General features: G+C 39.7%; 1 protein-coding gene across 1 annotated transcript in view; it reads right to left on the bottom strand.

Annotated features, from left to right (window-relative positions):
* LOC119418090 (methylmalonate-semialdehyde dehydrogenase [acylating], mitochondrial) overlaps nucleotides 1–3,106 on the bottom strand; it is a 16,937-nt gene extending 13,831 nt beyond the window's left edge. Inside the window, exons 1-5 of the mRNA XM_037685343.1 lie at nucleotides 2,909–3,106; nucleotides 2,596–2,637; nucleotides 839–913; nucleotides 345–506; nucleotides 170–248 (exon numbers count right to left, since the gene is read on the bottom strand). Of these exons, the coding sequence (XP_037541271.1) occupies nucleotides 170–248; nucleotides 345–506; nucleotides 839–913; nucleotides 2,596–2,637; nucleotides 2,909–2,947 (397 nt within the window). The 5' untranslated portion in view covers nucleotides 2,948–3,106. The remainder of the gene's footprint in view (nucleotides 1–169; nucleotides 249–344; nucleotides 507–838; nucleotides 914–2,595; nucleotides 2,638–2,908) is intronic.
* Nucleotides 3,107–11,394: the final 8,288 nt, after the last annotated feature.

Genomic DNA, 11,394 nt, shown 5'->3' with positions numbered 1-11,394 from the left:
GAGTGACGCTAGGTAGGTAGTAGGTCGAGTAGTGGGTGATGAGGGTGTTGGTGAGTTGTTTGGGGGTGGGGGTGGGATGGGGGGGGGATACTTTTGCAACCCACTGTATGTCATTCAGTCGGGACCATCAGTCCCACACATCCCACAAGAAGTGGTCTTTATTACTTACGCAGTCCTCTAAATACATCTCCCTCTGCATCAGCGAGAGTTTTGCCCTGCTCCAAGGTGATTATTTTTGCCAGTTCTTTCTGAAATAATCCAGGAATAAAGAGCAGAGAATCAGTTCATCAGATAAATGAGCGTTTAGGTGATGATGTGCACGTGGCGCTCGTAGATTTCCCTACAATATTATCCTTGATAAGCTGCTGGTAGCGCAGGAAGATCTGCTGCCTGTTGAGGATGGACGTCTCGGACCAGGACCGGAACGCTCTGGAGCAGGAATCCACAGCAGCCAGCATCTCTCCCTGAGTGGCTTTGGGAACGCGCCCCACCACCTCATTGGTCGCCTGAAGAGAAGACGGTCCAAAGCGACAGGTTCAGTACTTTCAATCACAGCCTGGACATTTTATCAATATAATCAATCGAAGGAGTTGATCGTTTTCATCTTTGAATTTTCACAAGTTGAGAAACGGATACTTTTTTAATATTATAAATCCAAGTTCTACAGCTGACTCATCTAAATCATAACAGGTTTCGCATGTTTAATTTTTTTCCGCTTGCTTTACAGATTAGGCTTTTGAAAACCAATAATTGTTTCCAAACAGAAATGTTCCCAATCTGCTGTGACAAAATCACACGTTTCTTTACCCAGCTTCTGTGTGCAGGAGTAAATACTCACAGGGTTGTGAATATCCAGCCATTCATTCGAGTTGGACTCAACAAACTTTCCATCAATAAAGAGCTTGGTGGTGGGCTAAAAATAAAAAAAATAAAATAAAAACCACATGATTAATATTCACAGTTACAGAGTTCACAGCTTCAGTGCCATTTATTAACCACTATGACGGGTGCAAAGTTCTCCAGACAGCTTTCATGTGAATGCAGGAGATTCTGTTCACTCAGTTCAAATATTTATTATCAAGACATTTCCAAGCCTAGCTGGAGAATCAACATTCATGAAATATTGAACAATAACTTGATTGCCATTTTTTGAGCTGACTGTTTTAAATTTTAAGTTAACATTAATAAGAAACATTGTCATAATAGTGGGGACAATAATAACAAAGCAAAGAAGCAGAATCTGCATCTTGTCATTAAGGTGAGGACTACTCTGTCAAACTGCGTCGTTTAAAACAACCCCATGATTGTTCTTCTAAACTTTAAAGAGCCTGTTGACGGCTACATCAATTGTTTGTAATAAATATCATGCTTTTTTTGGAAACATTAATAATGCATTGCAAAAAAATAATAAATAAATCACACGGCTTAGATGAACCGTTGCTGATATTCTCATGCGCACTGACAGGAAGTTCAGTTACAGTTCAAGCTGCATGTGAACGGAGCATGGCTACAATGGATGACAACAGAGAAAAATCTGATGTTTCTTTAGATTATTTTGAGTGCCTATCAGAAACAGGAGGAAAACAGAGTTCAAATAATATGGATTCAATAATCACAAAACATTTCCCCGTTTTAAAGAGTTCCTCTTTGATGTCACTTCCTGTTTCAAGCTGGCTGCACCAAGTTCAAAATAAAATATGCCTGTTATGTAACAAAATGGGTAAAATAATGTATATACATTTCTTAAATATTGTGTTTATTTTGCTTTTTGTATTTTGTAGGATATGCACATAACAGAACTTTAATATCACATATAATAAAGAGAAGTTATGTAACTTTTGCCAACTACACCTTTAATTCATACTTTTATTACAATTTCTGAGTTGTTTCCAGGTACAACTTTTCCATGAAACTTCTTAGAAATTGTAAACTAATAATCCTGAAAGACAGGTAACCTAACTAACACAAAAGTATTACAAAACCGTAACAACCCAATTTTTTTTTCCCCCTTAAACCCACGTCTTTGTTTGCAACTTATTAAATAATATATCAGGTAAGAAATAACCTAAAAGGTACTCACTGCAGAACCATACAGACTAGACAAAATGAAATTCATAAAGAATGGAACCGAAATCTGTAAAGTATTGTTCTTATATCAAATAAAGTGTCCTTAAATTATAAATTTGTAAGCCAGATTTGTGACAGGATGCCAACTAGCATGTGCATCTTTGTGAAAGAGACAAGTTAAACTTTAAACTTCCCAGCTATATTTGCGTACCTACAGACTATGACCAGGCTGCTATAGATCAGTCACATAATTCAAGGTTTCACAGGTTCAGCAGATTTGCCTTTTTTTTTGTTTACATTGAATGTAGACCCGCATTTCAGATTTAATAATAAAAAAAATTCAAAAAAACAACTGGAAAAACTACAGTAAAGTCTTCAAACTCAGTCGTTTGATATAGTTCAGAATACCCTGTTTATTTTTTGATTCTATACTTTATAGTGAGAACCTTTAAACACAACAAATCTAGATTAAAACCTGACAAACTTTATCTTATGGCTGTGTTATAAATGGATGTCAGTGAATCTTACCACTGAAGACGAGTAACAAACGCGACCCAGCTGGAAAGGAACCTGGAAAAAACACAGCAGAACCTCATTTAAAAAATAATTATTATTTTAGTGCTTGCAGCCCACGAATAGTCGGAGCCTTGTCTGAATGCTTACATCATAATGTAAAATGCAAAAAAAAAAAGCCAATCTATAGAGTAACTCTGGAAGAACAGGGTGAACGAAGTCCAACGTGTGACTTTAGCCTAACCAGCTTAGCAGCTTAGCCGCTTTAGCTGCATTAGCATCAAACAAAACTCAAAATTCAGTAAATACGAGAGAGAATGTGCTTTACCTTTTTGTTTATCAATGGACGGAAGATAAGTGCTGCCATTGTGGTTTGTCAGTGTGTCTGAATTGCTTTAAAAGCCTTTCTACCGACCCACAGTGAGAAGAACTTCAGCAGCTCCAGATGGTTCAGAAGGACAGGACCGTGGCAGTGCGAAGCTGCGCTTTTACCCGATCTACAACACCAAACTGGAACGGCCATCCATGACACAGACCGATGCAGATGGTTATGTCATTCGCTGATTTCGTTGACTGTGGGCGGGACAAAGATTTGTAACAGCCAATCAATATACGCTATTTTCAAGACGCCCCAAATAACGAGACTCTGATTAATTCTGTCCAAGATGGCAAGTTCAGGTATTTATACATATTTATTTGTTTCGAAAAGTCTGATTTGTAATTTGTTTCTCACCTAAATCAGCGAAGCCAAAACTAAATACAGTACACGCATCTCCTTATTGGGAAAAAACTTTTAAATTCGTTAAATCTCCTTGGTTTGCTCAGTAAGAAGCCGTCTCCATGGCAACGTGTCTACGGTCAACATGGCGTTCTTACAGTGGAACTGTGATCAGGTCGCTGAGTGGATCGAGTCATTAGGGTTTCCTCAATACAAAGTAAGTCCACACTGCTTTAACTAAACCCAGATCTTTACTTTAATTAAACAGATTTCTGTCAGTCTGTAACATTATTTATTCCTGTTGCAGGCTTGTTTCACAGAGAATTTCATCACCGGAAGAAAGCTCATTTATGTAAACTGCAATTACCTGCCAAGACTTGGAATAACAGATTTTAAAGACATGCAGGTAATAAGAATACATAAAAGTCTAAGTCTAAACTGGGAGAGAGGAGGTTGTTTTGTAAATGTTCACATACATTTCAACAAAATCATGTGGCAGCAATAAGCTTGTGTTTAGATGCTGAAACATCAAGGCACATCACTTCTAATAAGATCTTTAAAACCCAATTACTGCAAATCTCAGCGCTCTAAGTGGACCATACGACTCAGATAATTGTGCCAGCTCGGTGCTGTCACACATCCTGTTTGGCACACGTCCTGTGAACGTGTGAAATCCAAATCAAGCTGTTGTAACCCAGCATCACCGTCAAGCACCAGATTACTTATTATAGATTATTACTACATGATGTTTGCCCTTTTCTAAAAAATATCTTCATGAAGTTACAACTAAATTGATTTGAGCTTAGAGATTTAACATAAACTCCTGTTTTACAAGTGTCAACAGATAATGAGGTATTTGGATTTTATTTTTCAGGTTATAATACAAGTTCTTTGACTAAAATTGCTAAAAGATAAAATCCAGCGCCTTCTTACCCCTTGAACTATTCCACATTTTGTCACGTTACGACAAACTTTACAGTATTTTACGGGGATTTTACGTTAAAGATGAGGGGTGTCCAAACTTTTTTATATGAGGGCCACAGCTGACGTGATGAAAGCCTTTGCGATCCACAAAAAAATTGAATTTAAGAATAAGCAAAAGCGTAGATATCTTTTGTGGTAGTTTATTTATTTATTTGTGTCGATTTTTAAACTCGACAGCACGGTGGCACAACTGTAGAGCTGCTGCCTCTCAGTGCGCAGGTCCCTGGTTCAAATCCCGGTCCGGGGGCCTTTCTGGGTGGAGTTTGCATGTTCTCTCCGTGCATGCGTGGGTTTTCTCCAGGTGCTCTGGTTTCCTCCCACAGACCAAAAACATGCATGTTAGGCTAACTGATAACTCCAAAATGTCCCCTAGTTGTGAGTGAGAGAGTGAATGGTTGTTTGTCTCTATGTGTCCCCGTGATGGACTTGCGACCTGTCCAGGGTGTACCCCGCCCCTCGCACAGTGATTGCTGGACATGGGCACTGGTGACCCCCATGACCCAAAATGGAAGAAGCGGATAAAAGATAATGGATGGATGGATGGATGGATGGATGGATGGATGGATGGATGGATGGATGGATGGATGGAACAAACCAGGTTTGTTCCACTTTGGAGTAAGCTGTTGGGGGATGAATCAGTTTTGTGTTGTGGGTTTTCTTGACTGATGAAACCTTCCGGATCGAAGGTGAAACGTTTCAGCACAAAAAAAGAAACTGTCCCGATGACCTGACTGAACAATGTTGAATATTCCAAAACATTACCTTGTAAACATTAACCTTGTATATATTTTTAAAAGGCCCCAAAGTATGCTCAATAATCCAGGTTTAAATCCAACAAAGTTCAGTCAGGTCATCTGGATGGTTTCTTTTTTTGCTGAGATGTTTCGTCCTTAATCCAAAGGACTTATTCAGTCTGAAGAGCCACTATGTTTCCACTAGGGGAGTGTGGTGCTTGTGAGACTGCAGTTTGTTTGTGGCTCCTCTGAATGAAGAAGTCCTTTGGATGAAGGATGAAACGTCTCAGAAAACCCCCCAAAAAGAAACCATCCAGAAGACCTGACTGAACACTGTTGGATTTTTGAAAAATGATTTAATGTTTTTGTTTTTGTTGAGTCTATTGCTTTTTGTTTTAATTTTAATCTATTCTCAGAAGAAAAAAAAGTGTAATATGAGAAACTGTTCCTTAAAAAAAAAAGCACTAAAAAGGGAGTTGATCACTCTTTTGGACCATGGATGGTGAATGAAGTTCTGAAAAATTGTGCAGCTGCAATCGCTAAAACAGATTTATGGAAAGTTTAAACAGTCACTAATAAAACTGATCAGCTTAGATGTAGCTTGTCCCCACTTTATGTTCCTTTAAGAATGCACTAATTCCCTCTATCACTTATTAAATCAATGTAAATGTATTTTCTTGGTAAACACTTGCTATATTTAGTCAAGTTTTGTAAATGATTTTCCAAAAATGTTCTTTTTGATAGTAGTCAGTAAGGGTCTGTGATGCTTTGTACCATGAAATGACAAAAAAAAGGTTTGTATTAAACTTAATTGCTCATTTTGAGATATTTATTTTGTCATCTGGTTTACTGTTAAACCTAAAAGTAATATCCAAAGGATCCAAAGGATATTACTTTTAGGATATTATTTATAAATAATAAATCTGAGCCCTGTGATGGACTTGCGACCCGTCCAGGGTGTACCCCGCCCCTCGCACAGTGATTGCTGGACATGGGCACCAGCGACCCCCGTGACCCAAAATGGAATAAGCGGGTAAAGAAAATGGATGGATGGATGGATAATAAATCTGAAGAAGCTCTACATCTCTGTAGTCTGTGGGCCAAAATGTATTCATTAAATTCCAGTCGTGGGCTGCAAAAAATCCATCCAAGGGCCGCAAATGGCCCTCGGGCCGCACTTTGGACACCCGTGTGTTAGGCCAACACAAAGTGGAGCATAATTCTTATGTGGAAAAGATTATACATGGTTTTCAAAACTTATTTTTAATTATTATTATTTTTTACAAATAAAAATCTGAAAAGTGTGTTGAGCCCTCCTGAGTCAGTAGAACCTCCAAGTCTTTTTAGGTTTGTCTTTGGCTTCACATATTTTTGTCCATTTTTAGTTCGAGCTCAGTCAGATTTGAAGAAGAGCTTCTTTGAACAGCACTTTTCAAGTCTTCTGGCTGATTCTGGACTTTGACTGGACCGTTCTAAAACCTGAAAAGGTTTTGATCTAAACTCTTCATCGTAGCTCTGACTGGATGTTTTGGGCCGTTGTTGTGCTGGAAGGTGAACTTCAAGTCTCAAGGTTTTTACAGGTTTTTCCTGCAGTGTTGCCGTACAGTGAGCTCCAGCCATCTTCTCATAGGCTCCGAGTTTAAAGTAAAAAACCATTTCCACAGCATGAAGCTGCCACCACCACGTTTCACAGAATGGTGCGTTCAGGGCCATGTCAGTTTTCTGCCACACATAGCATTTTGAATTTAGGCCATAAAGTTCAGTTTTTGTCTCATCTCAGCAGACCGTCTTCTTCCACATGTTTGGTTCGTCTCCTTTTAAAAACAAGAATTCTGATGTCTTTCTTTCAACAATTGTCTTGTTGCCACTCTTCCATAAAGGACAGATTTGTGGACAGGACTGATTGTCCCATGTGGATCTCTGCAGCTCCACCAGAGTCAGCACGGGCTTCTTGGCTGCTATATGATTAATGCTCTCCTCGCCCAAATTGCCCATTTTCCTTCTACTTCACAATTACGCACAACTATATCTTAGTCGATTACACGTAAAATACTTTGAAGTGACAAAATGTGCACAAGTTCAGAATATCTTTTGAAGACACCATAACTTCTCTTCCATGTAAACCTTGATGTGCTACCCTCTCTGTAACTCATCCAGACAGTATAACTCCCGCTCTGTCAAAGATCTCGACCCCTGCTGTCCCACAGGTCATCTCCGCTCGTGTCCGTGAGCTGTTGGGGACCGCAGAGACCCCGTGGAGTCGCAGCATCGCCGACCCTCGCCGGAGCAACGTGGCCCTGTTTCTGGAGAGAAAGAGCCGCACGGGCGAGCGTGCGGACCGCCTCACCTACCAGCACTTCCTGAACAATCATGGATCACTGCAGTAAAAGAACAAAGCAAAGCCGTGTCCGTGTCATTTCAAATGTCATGCCGTCAGCGGGCGATGACTGACGAGACACTCGCAGCGTAGGTCACGAGAGGCCTTGACATTAACACGTCCCAGCAGCAACAAGACCCACATTTTTTTATTGATTTCTGCTGCTCCTCAATGTTAAAACCACTTCAAATACTGAGATCAAGATGATGCAGACAACACCAAAGACTGGGTCAGTACCTGAAATGTCCATGTCTATGTGTGTGTCTGTTAGCAAAATATCTCATAAGCCACTAGAAAAAAATGTATTGAAACTTGCAGAAAGTAATCATTGGATAAACCTCTAGAACTGATTAACAACAATACAACCACGGTTATAACTTGGTCATGTTTATTGATACTGACCTGAAATCTGGTGTGGTGGTATCGGAGAAAGATCCGTATGTTCTCAGAACTGATGGATTGCACAAGGTCTTTTTTATTTAGCCATTACCTATTTGGATTCAAATTTGTATTTCTGTTTGCAAAATTACTCATGAACCACTTGACTGATTTTAATGAAACCTTAAATAATCATTGAAGGAACGTCTATAATTGTTTAATGTTTGTAGCCAACCCATTTCAAGATGGCCGCCACAACAAACTAACATTTGAAAACACATTATTGGTCAACAGATATTGGGTTATGTGGTGTGGTAGTAGCTGAGAGTCATTCACAACACATACTCCAAGTGATGTGTACTGTGTAAGAGCTTTGCTTAAAACATCAGTGTTAATTGCTGGAGTCAACCCTGTTTGTTTGTTAGCAAAATATCTCATGAACCACTGGACAGATTTTAATAAAACTTTCAGAAAGTGATGTCATCATGATTTGTGTCAGATTCAAGCTAGCTGTCACAGCTAATCAAACTCATCCAATAGAAATATTTTAGTAAAAATGTAGCTAAAATTTGACATGGTAGTAGCTGAAAGTCGTTAACATAATGTGACAGATATCACATGAAGTTATTTTCGAGGTTTGATCAAAAAGCTGCTTCATCATTTCTCACAATGAAGTGAGTCTAAAAGTGTGACATGGAAGGCTGCGGGCCATGTGGATCCTTTCTACGCCTTTAATAGTGAGTGTTTATGAAGCATTCACACTATTGTGATCCATTTTCCTTCTGTACATTTTTCAGCATCTTTCTCATTCCACAGTTTTTGTATTAGGTCAACAAATATCAAAACATTCAGCTCTTTAAGAACAATCCTGCTATGACTTTTGGTTTTACAGCAACTTTAGCTTTTTGAAATATTTTGCCTTTTCTGCCACCTTTTTTCTCATAGAAAATGAATTGAGCTCATTTTACATCCTTCAAATATTTAGATATGTTTACAACCTTTAACTGCTCCTTTCACATTTTGTTCTGGTTCAGCTTCTTTCAGCTTCCTTCTGCAAAATTAAACTTTTTTCAGCTACTTTCAGCTGTTTTTTTTTTTCACATTTTGTGATCCTTTCAGATTACTTCTGTTAGCCTTAACATTTTTGTACTTCCAACTTTCTGCTGTTTTCAGCTTGTTATGCACCTTTCAGATTATTTCTGATAGCTTCAGCTTTTTCTGCTCTTTCAGCTACTATTTAGCTGTTTTATGCTAATTTTAGCTTGTTCTGCTAATTCCACACTTTTTGCTATCATTTAAACTTTTTTCAGCTTAATTCAGCAAAAATGTGCTTTCTACACTTCCTTATGGTATTTTAAGTTTATGGGGTTGTGCAAATTTCTACCTTTTTAAAGATAATTTGAACTTTTTATGCTAGTTTCTGCTTTAAGCCTAATTGAGCACAATTGTTCTCTCTCCGCTTCCTTCTGGTAATTTAAGCTTCTCTCTGCATTTTTAGCTACTTTTCAGCAGTTTTTTTTGGTGCTAATTTCTGCTTTTTATTCCCAGATAATTTCCACTTTTTGTGCTCATTTCTGCTTCTTTCAGCATAATTGGGCTCAATTGTGCTCTCTCCCTTCTGGTAATTTAAGCTTCTTTCTGCTTCTTTGCTTACTATTCAGCTGCTTTTTATTTGAAATTTCTGCTTTTTTTCAGATATCTTCCATTTTTTTGTGATAATTTATGCTTCTTTTAGTTTAGTTGGACAAAGAGGAGTTCTTTCTTTCTGCTTGCTTCTGCTAATTTAAGATTTTTTTCATCTATATTTTTTTTTTAGCATTTTTTAGCTAATTACAGCTGTTTTCAGATAAACTCGTATTTTTCATGGTAATTTCTACTACTTTGCAGACCAATTAACTTATTTCTGCAAATTTCAGTTCATTTCAGTTTAACTGAGCTAGTTTCAACTATTTAGCTGTTTTATGCTAATTTTAGCTTTTTGAGCTAATTCCACATTTTTGGAGCACATTAGTTCTTTCTGCTTTCGTCTTCTGTCTTTCAGCTACTTTTCAGCCATTTTTTGCTAATTTCTGCAGTATTCTTAGCTTTTTATCTCCCAATTTTTTAATATTTAAACAAATTTCAGTAATTGTGTGTTTTTTTCTGCTTTCTTCTGCTAATTTAGGCTTGTTCTTTCATTTCAGCTACATTTCAGCAAGTTTTTTTTTTTTTTTTTTAGATAATTTCAGCTGTTTCTCAGCAAGTTCTTCTGCAATAAGTATTCAGCATTTTCGCAGGAAATGCAGTTTCTTCAGAATGAGTTGGAGTACAAGTGTTCACGAAGCTTTGGTCAGTCTGCACCTCCTGGGACTGGACTGGGCTGGACCTGCAGCAGGACTCCTCAGGTTTCAGGCATTGTTCTTGAAAAACAAGATGTGGAGGGGAAACATAATGCACGTGTGCACAGATGTGCTTCATTTTTTCCAACTTGTAAAATCTTCAAAGATTGGAGCATCAGATAATGATGGGTCCCGGTGCCAAGTTGATCCAGAGGGACTGAGGTCTGGTCTTTCTGTTCCGGCCAGCTCAACACCGCCCAAAACAACTTAAAAAATAAAATCAAAACGTTCAGCTGCTATTTTTGGCTTCAGATGAATGCTCATGCTGCAAAGGATTTTTATTTATTTATTTAAAATCTTGCCCCACCTCTTGTAAGTCCGAATGTGATCCACATCAGAGCTTTTCCAGGTCCACTGCGTCTCGGTGCAACAGAGTTGTGTCCGCATGAATAAATGATGATGCCCTGCCTGTGAGAGATGGGCTGGGAGGCAACTGCATCTGCGCGCACACAAGCGCTCTCTGTGAGAGGCTGGGAGCGCACCGATTACCATTCCGCGCACAGGAGCGCGCGCTTCTTGCTCTGAAAGACAAAAAAAAAAACAGTGAGGATACTCAGGCTGCGACCTTTCCGTCAGTCGGGATTAACTGAGCGCGTGAACGAACATCTGGTGGGATTGAGCGCAACACAGTCCCCTCACACAGGAGGCGTTTTCTCCCCCCTCCCTTCCTCCCTCACCTCTGGAGGCGCACACGCAAGCGGATGCGCAATACAGGCGATCCGCGCACAGCTGCAGCCTCCAAAGAGCCACACCGGGACCCTTCAGGCTGCTTCTCCTTAGCCCCCCCACCCCTCCCTCTCCATCCATCCATCCACCCATCCATCCACCCGTCCGTCCATCCGACCGAGGAAAGCGGAGGAACATTTGGCATGAGGGGGGGTAGCGGAGGGGACCGTCTTTCATCCGGTGGATATGGGTTTCCTGAAGGGCACAGCTGGTTCTGCAGGCCGTTCCGTGCTGTGAGACGGATGGTTCGGGACACCTGAATTATTTCAGTCTTTTTTTTTTTGTTTTGTTTTTTGGAGCAGGTCGCTCTCAGCATGCTGCCCAGACCTCCGGGAGGGGGTAAGAACCAGCTCAGAGACAGCCAGCGGTGATCGGGCTTCATGTTTCATCTGCAAGGTAAATGGATCATTTTATAGCAGGCGCTCAACTCTTTCCTGGAGATGTGTGCGTGCGTGTGCGTGTTTTTCTGAACCAGACTTGAAGTCTCTGAATGAGCTCAGATGTGACAGGGACTGTCAA

This window comes from Nematolebias whitei, chromosome 12 (genome assembly GCF_014905685.2).
Source record: "Nematolebias whitei isolate Nwh7 chromosome 12, NemWhi1, whole genome shotgun sequence".
NCBI classification, from domain to species: Eukaryota; Metazoa; Chordata; class Actinopteri; order Cyprinodontiformes; family Rivulidae; genus Nematolebias; species Nematolebias whitei.
The sequence above is the reverse complement of the archived record's forward strand: the minus strand, read 5'-3'. Positions and strand labels throughout refer to the sequence as shown.